Here is a 21,657-nt window from a genome sequence, read left to right on the forward strand (position 1 = left end):
AGACAAAATAACAAATTACCACCCTACCCCGGGTGTCTCAAAAATGAAGACCCTAAAGACCCCGAAAACTTGAAAACAAATAGGAGACCTCCCAGTTGTCTTGTTAGAGAAATGTAAAAGTCACCTCAAGCGAAGTTCAAGTCCTTCGATCGCAACAACTTGTTTCAAAGTGAAAGCTGGGTGATCCGCCATATTTAACTGAGTAACCAGACTCCACATGTGGCCGGACTTCTTCATTTCCCGTTGGATAAAAATAGGCCCTGTCACACTCTGGGCCTAAAAACCAACTTTAGGCCTAGGGTAAGCCAAATTGAGTGTTTCAGGTTAATTACTTTCTTCGTTTTCAAGTTTTCGGGTCTTGTAGGGTCTTACGGTCTTCATTTTTGACACACCCCCCTACCCCCAACTTTTCACTGGCAATCCAACCAATTTTGCATAGTTGTGCAACTTGGTTTCAATAAATAGCAATTTCCGATGAAAAGTGTTGGTTACTTGACTCAGAGAACTCAGCCACTCTTTCCCTAAACCTAAGATTAAAACTCATTTTGGACAATGACAACATGAAGTTGTCACAACCAGAGGGTGTAAAGTTCAGGTTGCAGGTCATTGTTTTACCATAACTGAAACAATCCAAACCTTCACAAAAATGCTAACCTTAGGCTTCAACATTGTGTTTAGGCCAATCTTGGCATTAGTAAAGGTTTGGGTTGAATCAGCTATGGCGAAACAATGACCTGCAACCTGCAGTTTGTAATCACCCTCCATGTCGCAACATGATCATCAATAAGTTTGCTTTTGAAATGTGACAATTGGGAGAGTTCTTTTAAAAATGGCTTGCCCACCGACACCCTAGAGAAAGGGGCCATTAGTTGGTTACTCTCCTTAAACCAGCCTGGTTGTGTACATCCAACATCCTTACTACCGGTATATCTTGGTTAATGATGAAAGAGACAAGACTAATAATACAGACATCTGAAAAATTAAGATGGCTCCAGGGGGATTTGAATCCATGACCTCTGCTATGCCAGTGAAATGCTCTACCAACTGAGAAATAAAGCCACACAGTTGGTAAACAGGTTCTCTCATTCATCTACATGTATATGACCCACACTTCAACTATACATTCATTTCATATCTTGGTTGCAAGATGTCCTAACCCCAGCTGGACTCTTTTTTTACGTTAAAGTAAGTCATCTCTTAATTCGTTTAACAAGATTAAAATTTACGTTCTCCTTTGGTACAATAATTTAGCACAATAATAATATTGCTTTGAGAGTGGTCTATTTCATTAATTCCAGTCCTAGATATACAACAGACCAGTGATATTGCTACAATCATAATTATTAATTAAACGCGCACTGAAGGCCAAAATCAGCAATTCTTCCAACATCGTTTTTGGAAAGCCTAACGTAAGTAAAGTTGAATCTGTGGGGTTGCGAGAAAATTATGTTTGAAGTTGGGCTTTGTCTGCTGTTTCTGCCATTTCAGTGTGGGCTTAAAAACTAACTCTTCAGCCTGCTTTGACATATGATATGGGGACCAGAGATTTCATAATCGAGAGAAACAAGTGCTGATGTGGATATTTTCTTCGTTGTTTTGCTCTTTCTTTGCGGACTCAATATTCACGTCTTGTAAACATCAGTCAAAACACTGCATGCTTCTCGCATGTCTTCCCCATTCCTTTGTCATAAGCTGCAAAAATGACTGCTGACTCCTCCATTCTGAGCCGCAATGCAGTAGGCCCAAAATTGGAATAAAAACATTTTTTTAGGTGGAAAAACGACGGATATGATATGCCAGAGAAAAAGTTAAAACATTATTGTGCATGGTCTAAAGTGTAAATAAAAAATGCTTATGTTTTGCCTTCAGTTCCCCATTAAACCTCGTCTAATGGCCAAAATCCCACAAGTGTACTACTGCTGCTACTACAGTCCTAATTAGCATCACATGTTCTCTGCACCAGGGGTTTGAAGCGGCTGACTTCATCAGACAATCCTATCATTGGTGAACTCTGGAGAGAGCGCCAAGCTTCTATATCTTCTTTGACAGTCTGGTGCCATGTTTTTTCTCAGCTTCTCTTTACCTTGATTACCAGTGACAACAACCTTTTAGTTAAGCTAATATATTGTACAGTTTTGATTTTCAGAAATATACAAAAGCCTAAAACAAAAAAGTTAGTCATTGAATTGTTTGACTTCCATGACCCAAATTACCCATCCAAAAAATTATGTTGGAGGGCCGATCGAGAAAACATTTGGCCCCAAGGTCATGGTGAACAGACAAACCAGAATGTGACCAGGCAAATCTAATAAATTAGTAATGCATGATTTTATTTGACGTATTTCCTTGGTTTAGACCAGCAATGAATATTTTTGTGCTGTCATTGGAAAATAGTTTGGATTCTTCCTTCCAAAGCCTGTTATCCAGAAGTTATCAGGATAATAAAACTTGCTTTCATCAAGTTCACAGCAGTCATGCCAACAAGTGCTCAAGAATGTTCTGGACTCGCACACAACTGTTCCAGACCCAATCGAGATGGGCATTTTCTGTATGACAGCATACACAATAGGATAAGTTTCTTCATCACTTGGGATCTGTGAACAACTATGGAAAAAGTCCTGCCTTTGCACACTTACTGCTTGCCATCTCCTTAGACAAGGGTGAAAAACTTTAGGCCCCATCACAAAAAATCCCCGATCATGGGTTTAGGAGTAATCTTTAATGCAAGGCACTAAAGATAAAGAACACACTCACTGTTTGCAGAAGGTAAGTGGTGAAGGGCATTCAAATATACTAATGCAAATGGACTGTGCATTTGGACAGGCAAACACAATTTTTTGAAAATGTAACTATCGGTATTATTTTTTTTATTTTGAGCTTCATGTTTCCAGTTCTAGTATGATCGGGGTAAGGTGACTTCCCAATAGTCCCTTTGAGACAAAGTTTACCCAGCATTTTCTGAGTCGATGCTCCATACAGAACATGTGGAGCAGGTTAAGAGGAGTAGTGCTTCTTGTCTGGCCAATGATATCATTTCTGGTCCTCTTAAATGTATATCAGTTCATTATTTTGGCCTCCATGAAAAGCAAAGCATCTACTTGAATTGCACTCCCTCAGTCTGTTCTTAAGTCATACAGGAACAAATTGGTCATTAGCCTGATGTATTCTAACTTGTCTTTTCCATCTCGGCTTGTAAACAAAGATCGCCATCGCAACAAAAATCACAAAGAGGCTAATGCTTATAGCTGTAGTCAAACCTGAAAAGAGAATGAAGAGATTCTTACACTTATGGTAGCACTAGATCTAAGGAAAGCTATTTAGAAAGCAATCGTAAATCTCAAAGCATGATATTCGAGAAGTCAAATACAGGTAGCCCATGTTTGGTCACTTTATTGTAACCAAGGAAAGTGACTAGCTTAAAGGGGCTAGGTCACGCTGTTTTAGGTAATTTTGTTTAATTTTGTTAGTTATAAGCTCTAAACGTCAAATTGGCAGAGGAAGAGTCTTTCATTTGAAAAATCACGGCCACATAACAGAGAATGATTTTCCAGCTGTTTAAATGACATTTTGATATAAATTTGAAAAAAGGTGGGCCGACGTTTTTCAAATTTAATAACAATAATTTCTTCTTAGCTTTCCTGTGTTTTGTTTGAGTTCTTCAATAGTTTTGAGCCGTTATTTTGTTATTTCAGTTAATTCTATGACCATTTGATCAATGCTGAGATCGCCTAAAATTGCGTGACCTAGCCCCTTTAAGAACAAAAAATGATCCCAATTCAAGGACAGGGAAAGGGAGGCCTGTATCATAACAAGGTCATCTCCAGCCTCATTTTTATTTAAAGGCCAGGTAACTAAGCACACAACTGTCAAAAAGGCCATTAAGTCATTTAATGTTGTCATTAGCAAGAAAAAAGTAAAACATGTTCTAAAATGTACAAAAGGTACAAAAAGTGGTTAGCTGCAGAGCCACTGTCTATGCTCATAAAACCTATTGCAGTACTGGAAATAATTTTTCTTTATCCACAGGACATATGCCCGTTCAAATCTTCCTTTTGGCCGGACATTTGACAAATTGGACTGGACGTAATTTATTGACTGACAACACCTTGAAGAAGATAACTCAAGATGTGCTGGTGAGACGCTCGGTCACTGTGTCCGATCATACTGTGAATTTGGCCGGACATTTTCAAAATTTGGTCGGACAATGTCTGATGACCGACTGTTAATTCTAGCACTGTATTGTTTTCTGCCATTATCATTCTTGTTTACTCTGTGCTTTCTCAAGTTCCCTTATGAGTTTGCAGGATTATCAGTATTTCAAATCCTTAAAGTGCCCCTGTGATCAAAAGAGCCACTTCCTTTTTCCTTCATATTTTGAAAGTGTGTTTGCTTAACACCTGACTGGCAAAATTTTGAGCTTTGATTTTTATCCAAAGGCCGTTTACTTTGTGTAAGTTTTGGATTTCACGGTCCACCATTACTCACGTTCAAAACTGACCGATTGGACCTCAGACGGTTGGATCCAGGGAAAAGTGACGTCAGAGGCTCACTAGCTTAAAATTTCAGCGTGTGAACGCAGTTTATTATATATGCAAAGCGTGAGTTTAAAAGTCTGAAAGGCCAAAACCCCCGTGCTGCATATTAATAATGTGGAGTACACACGTATTGCATTCTTAAACTAGTAAGCCTATGACGTCATTTTCTCCTCGATCCAGCTCTCTCAAGAACATAATGTTAGTAATGGCAGACCATTAAATAGGAAAATTACAGTTAAAATAAAGAGGTGGTGTCTTTTTGAAATCAAGGCTTAAAACGTGGGTCACTTAGTGTTTTGTTAACATAGTTTTGAAATCCAAAGAAAAATATGAATTGATTTTTTGGTCACAGGGCACTTTAAGTAATTCAGAATGGTCTCAATTTTACATGTACGTCCTGGGACACATCCTGGTCTTGATTTTGCCACGACCTCTTCTTTGCCTAGGGCTGGAACTACAGTCTGTGACAAAATTCGTTGGAACAGTACACTACTATACAGATCTGAAGCTTTCGCAGCTCACGCTCCCCTCACAATGTTGTTTTAACGCGAGTTTCTGAGCCCAATTGCCAAAACAACATTGTGGGAGGGCAGGAAATTGTAAAGTGTTTCAACAATTTTGTTCGGGACTGTATTTTTGAGGAATTTCAGTTATGAAAAGAATTGGCGGGAAATATGCTACATTTTAGGAGAAGGAAACCCTTGATTTCTAGCGGCCTAGAGTGAGATGTGGCGCCATATTTGTGATAAATTCGACAAGAAATGGAAAAATACATCATGTTCAGGTTTTTTTGAATTTGGTTGGTTGTTTCTCGTTCAAAAAAGAAAGCCTTTTCATAGAAGGTTGACTGTGGCTGAGCATGTTCTGCTTAGGCACGACCTTAACCAGGATGAATTTGCAGAGGCCGTTCGAGTTTTATTGCGTGAAGGAAAATATCGTAATATCTTGGTAACTGGGGTTGCTGGTTGCGGCAAAACACTTTATAACTCCTCTAAACTCTGTTTTCCAACCGTTTTGTAATCCTGGTACGACCACGATCGCTTTGGTTGATACTGTAAGTACTGACAGCGATTAAGTGATTCTCAAATGACGTTCGTTGGTGTCCCTAAATTAACGCACGGCACGATTTTTCACTTCTTTTGGAAGGTCACAAAGTTCATTTACCTACACTCAAATAACATTCCGCACGGGATATTGACTTTTAACCCGATTCTCCAGTATTTTGCACCAGCAAGTAGGAGTTCACCTTTGTTAGATGCGCGTTCGCTGGTCGAAAGTCTTTTCATTCATTTCATGCGGCACAAATATCCGAAAAAAGAACAACAGTGTATTTCCCCATGCTCCCGTTTTATTCGGCCTTGATCTTCTCACAAAGTTAATTAGCGTGCATCTGTAATTCAACGAGTCACCAACGAGTCACCATTTTTAAGAAAGCTTTTTTGGTGAGAAATATGCACAATTGAACCACGACGATAAAACAGTCAGAAAGGGCAGTGAACACAGAAGGTGAATCGATTGTTTTGGACACTCTAGTAGAGAAAATAGCCATTTTTGAGGCAAATGTGCATGGTGACTAACACAATGTCGTTGTTTTCTTCTCTTGTTGGCTTTGTCTAGCGAAATTCGACTTGAAAAATTCTTAAGCGATATCAAATTAGCCTACAATGGAGTTGTTATGAAAAAACAGTCAGTAGAAACCGTCTAATACACGTAACGTTTTCAAACTGCGTGTCACCATTTTGGTACAAAGTTGCTCACGCAATGAACTAAAGTAAACAAGCTTTTACATCACGTGTCATAAGTTTCTATCCTTGTGCAAAATTAGTGTTTTTCATAACTATAACTTGTGTTTCCTGTATTTCCATGTCTCTCACCGACAGAAATTGTCGAAGAGTTATAAAATAAAAACTGTACTAACATAAAAAGTATTCTTTTAAATTTCCCGGGTCTTACGAAGTTTTACTCGCGTAACATTGGGCCGGGTAATACATATATGTGCAAACTAATTTTAAGCCGTAACAATATTTGACAGTTGGCGATACATCGTCATTTTATGTAAAATACCGCATCAGTTAGTATTTTATACGACCTCCTGAAGGAAGCTACATCAAGGTAAAAGGCAATATCCTTCGTCCATATATATTCAGTATGTTGTCATCTCATTTTTAGCGCAAATCCTAATCTTTTTAGCACATCCAAGAACTCGAAAGTCCTTTTTTGTTGATTGTAGGCAGTAATATCCCTTAGAAGTTGGAAAGGACGAACTTTTCTCACAGATACAGCAATTGTAGAAACCCCGCCTCCCTTGCCTTCTATACCATAACTTCCATGGGCGTCCTCTGTTAAACAATGGCTGGATAGGTTTTCTCTTAACTGTTAAACCTTTGTATGTGCTTTTCTTTCCAGGAAAGTCGTCACTGATTAATCTCCAATCGCTTTTAGGAAAAATGTAGCGCGTTTTAGCTACTTTACGAAGAGAAAACCTTTGAATGCGAGATAAAACAAATACGCTCGCGCCCTTGTCACGCTATCAATGGCAGCAAGAAAATCCATATTTCAGATCATGACTCTCTTCTTAGCTAAATCTAAACAATTTCGCTTATTTTATCATTGTGGATATATAACAAAAGAAATTCGAACACTGTACATCAAACTCAGTTACGAATAAAAACGTTAAACAGCACTATCGTACCGGTTATAAAGGCGACTGTAAAGTTGTGTCACTTATGACCCTGTCAGCACGTCCTATAAATAGTTTAAATTCCTCACAAATACAGTCTGTGACAAAATTCGTTGGAACAGTACACTACTATACAGATCTGTAGCTTTCGCAGCTCACGCTCCCCTCACAATGTTGTTTTAACGCGAGTTTCTGAGCCCAATTGCCAAAACAACATTGTGGGAGGGCAGGAAATTGTAAAGTGTTTCAACAATTTTGTTCGGGACTGTATTTTTGAGGAATTTCAGTTATGAAAAGAATTGGCGGGAAATATGCTACATTTTAGGAGAAGGAAACCCTTGATTTCTAGCGGCCTAGAGTGAGATGTGGCGCCATATTTGTGATAAATTCGACAAGAAATGGAAAAATACATCATGTTCAGGTTTTTTTGAATTTGGTTGGTTGTTTCTCGTTCAAAAAAGAAAGCCTTTTCATAGAAGGTTGACTGTGGCTGAGCATGTTCTGCTTAGGCACGACCTTAACCAGGATGAATTTGCAGAGGCCGTTCGAGTTTTATTGCGTGAAGGAAAATATCGTAATATCTTGGTAACTGGGGTTGCTGGTTGCGGCAAAACACTTTATAACTCCTCTAAACTCTGTTTTCCAACCGTTTTGTAATCCTGGTACGACCACGATCGCTTTGGTTGATACTGTAAGTACTGACAGCGATTAAGTGATTCTCAAATGACGTTCGTTGGTGTCCCTAAATTAACGCACGGCACGATTTTTCACTTCTTTTGGAAGGTCACAAAGTTCATTTACCTACACTCAAATAACATTCCGCACGGGATATTGACTTTTAACCCGATTCTCCAGTATTTTGCACCAGCAAGTAGGAGTTCACCTTTGTTAGATGCGCGTTCGCTGGTCGAAAGTCTTTTCATTCATTTCATGCGGCACAAATATCCGAAAAAGAACAACAGTGTATTTCCCCATGCTCCCGTTTTATTCGGCCTTGATCTTCTCACAAAGTTAATTAGCGTGCATCTGTAATTCAACGAGTCACCAACGAGTCACCATTTTTAAGAAAGCTTTTTTGGTGAGAAATATGCACAATTGAACCACGACGATAAAACAGTCAGAAAGGGCAGTGAACACAGAAGGTGAATCGATTGTTTTGGACACTCTAGTAGAGAAAATAGCCATTTTTGAGGCAAATGTGCATGGTGACGTTGTCAATGCACTGAGAAAAAGGATCCTGCTAAATTTAATTAATACAGTGGTGACTCGTGCACACTAACACAATGTCGTTGTTTTCTTCTCTTGTTGGCTTTGTCTAGCGAAATTCGACTTGAAAAATTCTTAAGCGATATCAAATTAGCCTACAATGGAGTTGTTATGAAAAAACAGTCAGTAGAAACCGTCTAATACACGTAACGTTTTCAAACTGCGTGTCACCATTTTGGTACAAAGTTGCTCACGCAATGAACTAAAGTAAACAAGCTTTTACATCACGTGTCATAAGTTTCTATCCTTGTGCAAAATTAGTGTTTTTCATAACTATAACTTGTGTTTCCTGTATTTCCATGTCTCTCACCGACAGAAATTGTCGAAGAGTTATAAAATAAAAACTGTACTAACATAAAAAGTATTCTTTTAAATTTCCCGGGTCTTACGAAGTTTTACTCGCGTAACATTGGGCCGGGTAATACATATATGTGCAAACTAATTTTAAGCCGTAACAATATTTGACAGTTGGCGATACATCGTCATTTTATGTAAAATACCGCATCAGTTAGTATTTTATACGACCTCCTGAAGGAAGCTACATCAAGGTAAAAGGCAATATCCTTCGTCCATATATATTCAGTATGTTGTCATCTCATTTTTAGCGCAAATCCTAATCTTTTTAGCACATCCAAGAACTCGAAAGTCCTTTTTTGTTGATTGTAGGCAGTAATATCCCTTAGAAGTTGGAAAGGACGAACTTTTCTCACAGATACAGCAATTGTAGAAACCCCGCCTCCCTTGCCTTCTATACCATAACTTCCATGGGCGTCCTCTGTTAAACAATGGCTGGATAGGTTTTCTCTTAACTGTTAAACCTTTGTATGTGCTTTTCTTTCCAGGAAAGTCGTCACTGATTAATCTCCAATCGCTTTTAGGAAAAATGTAGCGCGTTTTAGCTACTTTACGAAGAGAAAACCTTTGAATGCGAGATAAAACAAATACGCTCGCGCCCTTGTCACGCTATCAATGGCAGCAAGAAAATCCATATTTCAGATCATGACTCTCTTCTTAGCTAAATCTAAACAATTTCGCTTATTTTATCATTGTGGATATATAACAAAAGAAATTCGAACACTGTACATCAAACTCAGTTACGAATAAAAACGTTAAACAGCACTATCGTACCGGTTATAAAGGCGACTGTAAAGTTGTGTCACTTATGACCCTGTCAGCACGTCCTATAAATAGTTTAAATTCCTCACAAATACAGTCTGTGACAAAATTCGTTGGAACAGTACACTACTATACAGATCTGTAGCTTTCGCAGCTCACGCTCCCCTCACAATGTTGTTTTAACGCGAGTTTCTGAGCCCAATTGCCAAAACAACATTGTGGGAGGGCAGGAAATTGTAAAGTGTTTCAACAATTTTGTCCGGGACTGTAGCTATCAGCAGTTACGGCCAGCTTTGAAATGCTGCATTTTGGTGTTCAAGTCAAGACCTTTGGCAAGTGCAAGAATTTTACTGTCTACACCAAGGTTATCAAAAACTAGATGGCTGCAGGATAGAATCACTACCAAGTTTGTTGCCTAAGCCCAGCTCCCCAGGGGGGGGACTCCCATATGAAACAGACTGGGATGCTTGTCGTCTCGCTTAGGGGTGTAAATTTTGGATTTTGGTCTCGCTTAGGGTGTTCCGGGCAAAGCGCCAATATTTTAAGCCACCAAGGTCTTGTTCAGGGTTCCACGAAGAAACACAGAATTTCACGAAGAGAAACAGAAGTCAAATTTTCTTTTTAACTTGTTTTTAGGGGTCAAAAGTTGCTTAAGCCACGCCCAGATTAGTCTCCTTTAGGGGTCACAAAAAGCTTGAGCCACGCCCAGATGGTCTCCTTTAGGGGTTAAATTCAAAATTTCCGACGAGCATCCCCGTCTGTTCCATATGGGATATGGATATATATAATCTTGAAATTTTGTTGGTATTTCATGTATCCCTTATTGTAGTATATTTATTTTTTTGTTTATTTAGACAAATATTCATACAAACCTGTATACCCTTGTATGCCGATATAGGCCCGTGTATGCCCATAATATACCCATGGGTATGCAGGGGTACACGGTTTTTATTAATATTTGTTTCAAAATACACTATAATAAAGCCGTTGGCAAAACCAGGATCGGATCAGATCAGACCGGACCAGATCGGATTGGACCGTATCGTATCGGATCGGATCGACAAAACTCGGACCGGATCAATAACACCAGACAACATGCTCAAATTCTGTGCCTTTCTCTCGTGTTTCTCTCCTCATTTATTGAGGCTCGTCAAAAGGTGATCACAGATTCCAAAGCAGAATTATGAATGAAAGATATGATGTAACAAATTGACTGCGTACACACCGGCTTTTTTTAAATTCAAACATGAAAACTGACAACATTTCTTTACTTTACCCCAGTCCCTTCTCATTGCACAATAGCCTGATTTAGCTAGCAACAGAACGAGAATGTCAGTTGACGATGGCACGCACAGCAAAAATATCCATATTAGGTCATATTAGAGTAGAATCCCAACTATTTTGCAGGCTCTCCTTTCGTCAACTGACGTTCCCTTTCTGTTGCTAAATCCGGCAATTGTGCAATTGTCAGGGACTGGAAAAAGGAAAAAAATTGTTGTCAGTTTTCAAGTTTGAAGAAGACGACCGTCGCGCATGATCCGGTCCGATCCGGCCTTTGCCAATGGCCCTATAATAAGGGATACACAAAATACCTACGTAACTTCAAGATGGCGGCCAATTCATGAACTGCATCGAACTGTAACAAAAAGTATGTACATTGAAATACCTCACCATGTTGATAAAGTATTAAATTTGACCAATAAATTATTTTTAGGGATACTCCATTTGGGTACTCCATAGAGTACTCCATGGAGTAGGGCTCCGCGTTTTGTCCTCTCTCATGAAGGAATTATTTTGAGGGGTCATGATTAGGGGATTGGGTGAACTTGATAAAAGACACAAGGGAAGCTCTTTACCTAATGCACCAGTCATTTAAAACCCCCACACCCCCCCACCCCCCATACAGGCCTTAGCAGGGGATTGCGGGGACTTGCACCTCATATAGACTCCATTTTGGTTTCCCGGTAGGTGGGGAATTCGCTGGAAGTCACGGTCTTCGCATCCCCTAATGGGGAAATTAAGCGGGGCAGTCACTCCTTGGTCAGCGGTCTTCATTTTCGCGCCTCATAGTAATTTTGCACACATTGTTGTCGCTTTCTTGACAAACTCGATCGTGGATTCCGGTTAAATTTTTTCACATTTTGCAAAGCGTATTAGCCATTACTCTAAATAATGGTCAGTATTTGACATCACTGTCTTGCAAATATTCTTTATTCGTTATTGTGGAACGTACATCTGGACAGGACTCATTTTCTCCTTTGATTTTATGATGACTGATCGACGATTAGCTTGTGTTAGGGTTCTGCACCCTTTTCACGATCAGTTATTATTATGGCGTAAACAAGCAATCAAAGGCAAGGGAATCGTAAATTTGCATATTCATTCACATTCTTTGTTGTTATCCTCAAGGAAATTGACTCGCGGCCATCGTGTCTGTTTAATAAGAACAACAAAAAGTTTGCACAAAACACAAAAATGATTGTATTGAGTGATTCAGTCATTGAATTTTATTATTTTCGTGAAGATAATCTGGGCCACGTGAATTGACTTGTTATTGACTTGCCTTCATTTGACACTTTCATCGCTCTATTGTTATAATTAACTACCACAGGTCAAAAGCACACATCGGAAAGTCAAAGAATTTTTTCTTTCGCAGCAGAAACACTCGCCTTTGCATCGGAAAGACATTACTTTTCTTTCTTGTCTTCTACTTTTTTTCTTGGGATAAATGTAGCGAGTTTCATTTGTTAAAAAACTGAGTTTGTGGTTATTACGTCTTGGGTTTCCATAAAATTATTGTTAATTTCAGTGCATGATGTTTACGTGTTTATGCAAAATATATTCAGGTATATTCCGTGATGGCGCTTTGTTTCCTGGTAGTTAGAGGTCTGAAAAATTCAAAGATAACGATAAAATTCGGTCTTTCCTTTGACTAATCGCTAATCATGCTTCCGTTTTGTGGAAATCGAGTGGTCCCACTTCGAAAACAATAACACGAGCAAAGGCATTGAAAGCGACCGCAAGAAATCGTACGACGTCGCTCAAATTCTGTGGTCTCAACGAGTTCTGGATGAGTGTATCAGTTAAGGACGTTCGCGCGAAAATTGTTCAACATTGATTTTTTTCTGAAACTTTTACCACTGTAAGATGATGAGTTAGTTATGTCAGAAATGTAAAAAAAATGGAGGGTCACCGACTTTGTTTTGGAGAGAACATGTCCGGAAAAACACCCAAAATGTGACAAAATCGGGCTTCGTTATCGAATAAGGCCAGTGTCTGTAAACCCAAATATACTGCAATTAAATCTTTGAAGTGAAATCTTCTCTGCCAAATATTGTTTAAGTGGACTAATTAAGTGAATTTAGTCAAGGGTCATTCCACAGTATTCCGTCTGTTGTGGAGGGGAAATTTAGAGGCGAAGATCTTGTTATAGTTTAAATAAGAATTTGTCCTTTACTTCTCATAACCTATTGAGGCTTAAGATCATCTACAAAGCTTTACTTGCTGCTGTCCTGCTTTTCTCCAAAATGCATTTCTTAGATCATAGAGCTTAAAAATATGGCCGTTGCGGAGGGGAACAGAAACTTGGTGTTTTGTTTGTTTTTAGTTTTATTAGCAGATTCTCTGAATTCTGAAATATTATCTAGAGTCTAGTAGGCTGATGCTTTTTCCCAATTTATATTAATTGAAAAGATCACAAGAGGAAACTTAAATAGTTACGGTTTTCTCAATGAGGTAGGATTTGAAAACAGCATCTACTGTTGCAGAGGGGAAGTTGCGGAGGGGAAAATTTGTCCAATTTTCAGAAGATCATAAGCAAGACGTTTAAAGCGAGTGATAACATCCACACTTCAATGTTTATACAACAGTTTCACATTTGCTTTCAAATAACTGAAGTTTTTCAACATTTTGCACAATATTTACACTGTGTCAGAAACAGTACTGTGATAAAAATTCAAAATCATGCATTAGTAATGCATACATGTAACCTTGTTAAGATTAATTGGCACAAAAACACCTTAAGATAATATGTGATCAGAAAAACCTGACTGTGAGTTCATAAGTTCAATAATGACCAAAGTTCCTTGAATATTTTCAACATTAACAGAAAACAACCCCTCAAAAGAAAATCAGTGCCTCTGGATATAACGGAACACTTTTTTAACTTGCTCATGCTCCATAATTTTAAATGGACTGTTGTCAATCAAATGAATGGGTCCATAGAAAACACAGCTGACATGAACATCAGCCACATCATCCCTTGTTGACCAATTGAATATTTCACCTGCATCAGCACCAAGCCTAACCCTGTGCAGAAATTTGAACTGTGCAAACTGACCCTGAATTTGAATAACCCTGCCAAAGTAGTAACAGCTAACATAGTCAACTGCATAATAATCATCTACTTTCATATGCAGTTCATATGCAATAAACTTTGAGTGGAAAACTGCTGTTTTATATGAAAACATCATTGGTCAATTAGGTAGAGTTTCATTTAAAGCAACTGGACAGTTAAGTTTATAACTTTTTAGTCAGTGGATGAAATGTGTGATCATTTAAATGAACTGTGCTGAGGAATTTTATTATTTGGTGCCTTCTTTTTATAATTTTTCAAGTGGCAATGTTTCAAATTTTTCATCTTGGCATTTGCATGATGAAAGAAATATAATTACATGTATTAGCTACAGGTATTTTTACCAGTTTTGTTGTACTGACTGTCATTTTAATTTAAACACGATTTACCTTATAGATTGCTGAAACACAACCTGGTTGCTGAACTTAAGATAGAAAAATGATACCTCTTGTTAATGTAAACATCATAATTTTCAGTGAAATCATTATCAAAAGAGAATTTGCCTCCACAGAATTCCCCTCCGCAACAAAATGTCCCCTCCACAACAAAATTTAATGAATCTCTCTTGGCTATAGTTTAAAATAAATTTTCTTTTCAAACATAATACAACCAACCCTTGACCTAGAATTAGAAGATTTGAAAACATGAAGTTGACTTTGTCATTTACAAGCGCACCAACAAAACTTTTAGGCTTCAAAACGTTGCGGAAGGGAAAAGAGCATCCAGAAGGCTGTCTGTAGGTGCCATACTGATAGACATGTAGAGTTTGGCCAGTGTCTAAGTTACTTAGTCTGGAGTAGTTTGTGTCCCAGACCAGTTAACTAAAATTGCTGTTTTCTTTTTTATATTCTACCAACATAAAACTTTCCCCTCCGCAACAGCTGTTATCATTAGTTTACATAATGTATGATAATTTATGCATAAACAACAATTCATATCCAACAATTCTAGTTGTTTTCAAAAGCCTTATTTAACATGTTATCCATTTATCAGAAAATTGAGCAATTTAAGCAAATTTCATTTTAATAATTTCTCGTCCAAATTACTGTGGAATGACCCTCAACTGGTGAGGTTCCCTTAATGATCAAGTTCGCAGTTAGCGACCACAGTTTCACGCGCCTTGCAGCCGCAAGATGGCAGGATTTGATGTCCAGTGAGCAGAAATCTTGAAATTTTTTGAACTTCCCACATTGATTTTTTTGTTCATTTTTGGACAACGTGGAGATAATTGTAAATAAAATCCATTTCTGGAAAGAAAAAAAGGGGTCACCGAATGTCCAAGACCGTTAAATCCACGCAAAGCTATAGCAACGGCCTTTTGCCCTATCAGTTCTCATTTTATTACTTAGCACGCGTGCTCGTGTATGACGTGGCGTGTGCATTTGCGTGCGCAGTAAGGATGCACAGAAACAATTGGCACGAACGTCCTTAAGCGTTTAAAATGGTGAACCAAATCGTTCAACTGTCTCTGCCGTTAATTTTTTTATACAGAAGAAACAACTGTTTCAACGCTTTCTCCAAATCGTTACCGGTAAACGCTTGCAGTTGTTGAGAAAACGATTTTGCAAAAGCAAAACCGGAGACCAAGTTCAGAAAAACGAGAAGTAAAATCGTTTCTACGCTTTTCATTTTGTGTTTAAACGGTTTAAAACGAAAACGAAACGGTTTTTTTCCGTTAAACGAAGAATCGTTACTGTACGTTTCCCATTCCCAGCCACGACGATGTCGTACAATGTCTATTTTTTGAAAGTTGCATCACTCTCTTCGTCTCAATAGCACCAGGACAACCACAAACAATAAACTGCATATTACAATGAACACTCTGTTGTCCACTTGTTGATAAATGTAGGCAAAGCACCCACAAATGAAGAAGAGCAGAAAGAAGTCCCCCGTTCTCGGATATATAAAGTATGCCCGAAAAACTGAGGATATATACCGGAGATCAACTTCCTGTGCTTGGTTATGGATGCCAATACGAGACAGCTCCCAAGCAGCGAACAGATTGATGAAGAACAGCGGGTTTAACACACAAGCGTAAGGGTGGTCATACACTGCAAACGCAGTTGATAGTGCCACTGCAATGAACAAGACGGTGTTTCGCATTCGAGGTAATGCCATGATCTTAACAAATGTGTATGTGCGAGAACTGGAGAGTTGAAAGGCAATATCTACTGCATACTCTTGACAACTGTTACCAGAAACCATCGGCTCGGCATCCACAAGCTCTCTGGTTTTCGTTTCTCTCTGATTTTGAGTGACAAAGCCGACTTGGTCGAGATGGTATTTGCTTCGTGTATCCTTTTTCATTTCTCTAAACGGAATCTTTCTTCCTCCACCAGATACAACATTTCCAACAGCGTGTGTGTAGACGTATCCACCACTATCCTGTATCACCACTGCCCAATGGTTGAGGGTAGTGGAACCAGAAAATTCTGCCTTGTCCCTGTCTATTTGCTCATTGAGCCTTCCTATGTGAAGCTTTTGATCAGTGGCGACATTCAATCCCACAAGTATTCTCCATAGAATAATAATGTAGGGAAGTCCATAGAGTATTGGGGAAAAAAAGCCAAAGGCTACCACTAAAATAACTCCTATCCTGAAAATCACTTCGTACTTGAAAAAGGTGAGGACAAAACATAAGCAAATATAACTGAAAGAGACAGCAACAAGGAACGCGGGGTCTTCGAACATTGTTGTTCATGGAGTGTCGTAGCAAAGGAACACACAAGATAGCAGATGTACCTGGAACACACCTGAGCTGATGTTACAGATCGCACTCAATATTTTCACATTCAAATGTTTGAATTAGTATATCAACGTGGCGCAGATGCGCAGACGAGGTGGGACAGCTGTCACGTGATAAATTTCGACCAATGAGCAGATCTTCATGTCGGACAGCAATGTCAGACGAAAAGTTCCATGGAGAAACTCAGAAGCGCTCGGTTAATTCGGCATTTTTTCGCTTTGGTTTATTGATAATTCACCATAAATGCGCCAGATTAAACATATTGGAGTTGTTTTTCATTGCTATGAAGGCAATTTAAAGGTAAGACGAATTTTAATCGTACATTTTTATGAGGATACCTAAACTTCGAGCCAGGATTCGACACCGAAGAGAGAGAGCCTGCTCGCAGGCTAGGATTCGAGCTAGGATCCGAGCCAGGAGGGTTTCGACAAAACACTGACCCCCGGTCAACTGACCCCCTAAAAAATCAATGGGAAAATGAATACTGCTTACTTAAGCCTCAAAATCCCTTTTTAAACAGCATTGTTCAACAGTATTTAAGTCTAAGCACCCATTTTAAAAAGGTTAGTTTTCGATTATTGTTGTGATGGCCGATTACTTCATGTAAGCTAACCTTTTTAAAATGGGTGCTTAGACTTAAATATTGCTGAACAATGCTGTTTAAAAAGGGTTTTTGAGGCTTAGGTAAGCAGTATTCATTTTCCCATTGATTTTATAGGGGGTCAGTAGGGGGGTCAGTAAGGGGGTCAGTTAACCGGGGGTCAGTGTTTTGTCGAAACCCGAGCCAGGATTCCAGCCAGGATTCGATATTTCTTTTTGCAAATCTTCCCCAAAAATCTTGCAAAATTAATACTCCAAACATCGGTACTGCTATAAGTTCTTGCAGAGGAAAACCTGCATGTTTATCTTTCCATAGTCCACTTATGCATGTTATTAAGGGCTTCTCAGTTGCAATGGCATCAAGAACAAGCTTTTCAATGAGGTACATCAGATGGGGAGAGGAAGGAGTGAAAACAAGAGACCTCAGACTGAGTGCAGTAACACAGTGCTTTATTCCATAACCGTCAACTGAGCTGCATTTTGTTTTTCAGGAGATTCAACTTGTCTTTGCCTAATATGTAGCCCTAACAATACACGATATTGTTTTGATACCGTGTATCATTGTAGTGCCATGGTAGATGTCTTACGTAAATAGCCCCCCTGAAAAGACATGTGGTTACTTAATACTAAACCCAGAAAGATTGAAGAAAATAAAAGAGAATGGAGAAACATTGATTTGAGGCTGACATGTTGACCATTTTCAAGTTCCTTGAAATTTCTATATCACCAAAAGCCTGATACCTTTCCAAGACAAAATTTCACTGCAGTTAAGCCTTGTCTGGCAGGGTTAGTATTTGAATGGGTGAGCTCAAAATATTTGACTTTCTGTGAGAAAAAAAGGACCAAAAGTTCTATTTTAATGCTCAAAAAATGCAAACCAAGCAAGGTGCAGATTTTGTTAGCCTCCCTTATGGATAACAAAAAAGAAATAAATATTGAATGATATACAGTTTTTACACTTATAACCTGATGACGTAGTGTGTAGTGCACTTACAGTGCACTACACACTATGTCTACCACGGAAAGTTAAGTTTCTATGAGACTCAGCAAAGTATTTTAATGTACATGTACAATAAAAAATTGTTCAAAGATTCTATATTTATGAATAGTTGATACCAGTAAATTAAACAAAATCAACAGTATTGTTACAGATACAAATAGCGAGTAATTGTAAGACAATCTTAAGCAATTCTTAATATTACTTCACCGAGCACTGTGGCACCTTGTCATAACATACTTTCCCACTTTTCCTTTCTTAGTATTGAAATTAAAGGGTTACATCCAATTTTTGCACACACAAAAAACCATGATGTGGTGGACAGTTACCTGTATGTCAACAATTTCTCATTTTCAATTAGTGTATGCAATAAAACTGTGAATTCTCTGGCAATGTAACAATGAAACCATCCATTACCATGGTTCAAGTCAATGGCTATGGTATTTTTGTCCTTGCCATTAGTTGGCTCTGGTCTCAGCTGCACTTGGACCTGACAGTTTGCTTTTATTTTTCTCTGTGCCATTTTCAAAAATTCCTGTCTTGGCTTGTCGTGGGCGCCACCAATACCTTAAAACACCAACGTGTACAGCACATTTTTATCTCCTGAAATTTCACTACTTCTGAAAGTACTGTCATGTGAGCAATTTGACTATCAGGGGGCTATCTTCACAAGATAAGCAGCATTTCTCTGAACAAGAACCCCCAAAAAACAAATGGATTGATATCTTATTTCAGAAGGTAAGCATTGGTGACTTGTTTTATGTTAAGATATGTTCTGAAACATTACGATACCTGAACTACCTGTCTACCAAGGGCAACTTTCAGTGACATGGTGAACTAAAATTATATTTTTAATTTTAAGGACAGACTATTTACAGTTTTCCAGTCCATTATGTGACAAACAATAAAACATTTCCTTTTTCATAAATGTCCTCATTTTCCTCTTTGTCATCCTTTAATGTTTGACCAAAAAATATTCCACGGCCAGCCGTTCCAGGTTTCTGGGAAAGACGAACAGTTGCGTCAACAATCATCCTGTCAACATATAACAATATATGGAGTAACTGACAAAGTTTCCTTTGGAGCTCGATGCGGTTGTGCAATGGCTGTTTCTAAGGAGGATGCTCTCCTGGTGGCTTTCTTGAGGGTCAAACTACAACATGAGAAGAACATCTCTAAACATGTTGTGCATTAATTAAGCCAGGAAAATCTGTTCTCACACAGTTTAGAACGACGATGGCTCAAGCCTCAAATACATACAAATTTCCAACAATGCATGATTCTAAAACAAGAAAATTTATACCCTACCTCAAAATCAACACTGGGTTTTTTAATAGAACTGACGCCGACTTCAGAGCATCTAATTTCCTCGCTCAGTCCATCTAATTTCCTCGCTCAGTTGAAAAATGAACATTCGTCTTTCAAAAGGAATTTTTTCTCGAACCCATTGATCATCAAAAAGAGCCGGCTTCGAACAGAGAAAGTAAATAAATTGAGCATGTCACAGCAATGTAAGAAGAAGCAACTGGAACTCTTAAACGAAGTTGACTCTGCAGCCTGTCTATCAATGGCGTCCATGTTGATTACAACAGATATGTGTTTCCCTTGAAGTCTGGAGGCAACTGACTGAAAAATAAAAATTTCCCATGACACCTTGCACGCTGCTGTCCAACCTCCTCTGGACATGGCGTAAACAGCGTCATAAGTTCTTGGAATACCGGATGTTGAAATTTAGATGTCCAATTAAAACAGAAGTGAAGTCATAAAATGGCGACAATACACAAGTGAGCATTTGATTAAGTTGTATTGAATATCTTGATATTGTATTTTACGTTGTCCTTTTGCCATTGTCAATTTTCTGATGAACAGCATGGGTTGTGACAAGTCTTATGCATATTGTTAGAAATAGATTTTGACATAAATAAGCATAAATTACGTGTGGCGGGAAGAAAGTCACCTGTAAAAAGAAAGACTTAGTCTGAGTTTTGATCGATCGTCGGATCGCTTGGAGTGTCAAGTTTTGAGTATTGAGGTTTAGTTTTCAACCGTGCTTAAGGCCTGAAACCGTCGAGTGAAGTCATAATTCGTATGGAAAATTGTAAAGACATCATTCACAGGAAATAAATTAAATATACAAAAATACCCAAAATAATATAGGCCAATAATGAAATAGTCAAACTTATGTTGATACTCTTATCATAGCATCAGCAATTTTATTCTAAGTCGATTTTATTTTAAGTCGATTTTGATATGAAATTGTTCCTTAATTATATTTTTAATTATAATAATCTAAAATGTCTCACAGTACAAAGAATATAGTGTGACAAATGTGCGAGCCTGTAAGCCCGAGCCATTTTTTGCGAGCCTCGAGCCTCTTCATGCGAGGCAATAATTTTAAAAGAAAAAATGTTTTAAATTTTCTGTTTTTCCGATCTTTACAAAAACATGTATCTCCTTCATATTAAGCATTTCTGGCGAGGCTAAAATAAGGGATCATTGAAATACATGAACATTAGACTACTGACGAGTAGTCCGTTGCTTTCCTCGGGGATGGCTAAACGTGTGAGATTTTCTGAGAGGTACAAGAGTAATACAATCGGGCATTTGGAAAAGTTTTTTTTCTTCTTCACTGCGTCTCAAGCAATGCCTGTGGTTTTTAATATGTCAGTTTCTTATGTTTCTTTCTTTCCTGCTTTGCAAACTTCTAGTGCCATAGTGCAACTCAAAGTACAACTGAGATTTATAGGAAGAATCGCCCCTGGAAAACCCAGTAACTGATACTTCTGAAAGCAAAAAGAAGGAAAGTGAACAAAATGTTGAAGGTGAAAATCTGAGATTGTTCTGGTTTTAGTGTCGTATGGAGATCAATATTGAATGAAATAAATTATATTTGAAGTGCGGTTTTTGAAGATAACTGAAGAAATCATCATTGCACTTAATGGACAATTTAAGCAATTATCGTATATACATCTGAAAAATTTCAGGTGACTTTAAAGGGATTCGAGCCCATGACCTCTGCGATGCCGGTGCTTCGCTCTAACTAACTGAGCCACGAAGTCACTCAGTTAAGAGCTGGTTAATTTGTTGGACTCATGTGTTCCCGAGAAAGGAATGAGAACTGAAGAAATGATCATTTCTCTTGGTGGACAATTTAAGCAATTGTCGTATACGCACCTGAAAAATTCCAGGTGAAATTAGTTTCACTTCCCTTATTTTTGCTTCCAGTCAGAAGTATCAGGTGCCGGGTTTTCCAGGGGCGATTCTTCCCAATATTGTTGTCTATTTTTGAAATGCCCAATTTGTGGTCCAAGAGAAGGCCCGGGGGTGGGGAGTTGCCTCTTTGTTTCCCGGGGGTGGGGGAGA

The 21,657-nt window shown here is 38.5% G+C and overlaps 2 protein-coding genes across 17 annotated transcripts in view; both read right to left on the bottom strand.

Moving 5' to 3' along the window:
- Positions 1-84: 84 nt before the first annotated feature.
- Positions 85-21,657, bottom strand: part of LOC137975544 (uncharacterized) — a 27,156-nt gene continuing 5,583 nt past the window's right edge. For 9 of the 16 annotated variants that reach the window (XR_011117594.1, XR_011117588.1, XR_011117584.1 and 6 more), the window contains one exon: positions 85-3,257. Coding sequence is in view for 3 of the 16 variants with exons in the window: in XM_068822657.1 (XP_068678758.1) it covers positions 3,130-3,257 (128 nt within the window). In the remaining 13 variants the exon portion in view is untranslated. Of the gene's footprint in view, positions 3,258-11,193; positions 11,234-17,771; positions 18,862-20,427; positions 21,078-21,657 lie in introns of those variants that run through there. The other 7 variants (XR_011117592.1, XR_011117589.1, XR_011117593.1 and 4 more) reach the window with 5 other exon arrangements.
- On the bottom strand, positions 15,386-16,701 carry LOC137974944 (uncharacterized). Its single transcript, XM_068821962.1, has one exon. The coding sequence runs from the start codon at positions 16,640-16,642 to the stop codon at positions 15,707-15,709; it is 936 nt and encodes a 311-aa protein (XP_068678063.1). The 5' UTR covers positions 16,643-16,701; the 3' UTR covers positions 15,386-15,706.

This window comes from Montipora foliosa, chromosome 11 (genome assembly GCF_036669935.1).
Source record: "Montipora foliosa isolate CH-2021 chromosome 11, ASM3666993v2, whole genome shotgun sequence".
NCBI classification, from domain to species: Eukaryota; Metazoa; Cnidaria; class Anthozoa; order Scleractinia; family Acroporidae; genus Montipora; species Montipora foliosa.

What these genes read in the sequence shown, in the direction of transcription:
- LOC137974944 (XM_068821962.1), bottom strand. Translation starts at nt 16,642, where the DNA reads ATGTTCGAAGACCCCGCGTTCCTTGTTGCTGTCTCTTTCAGTTATATT.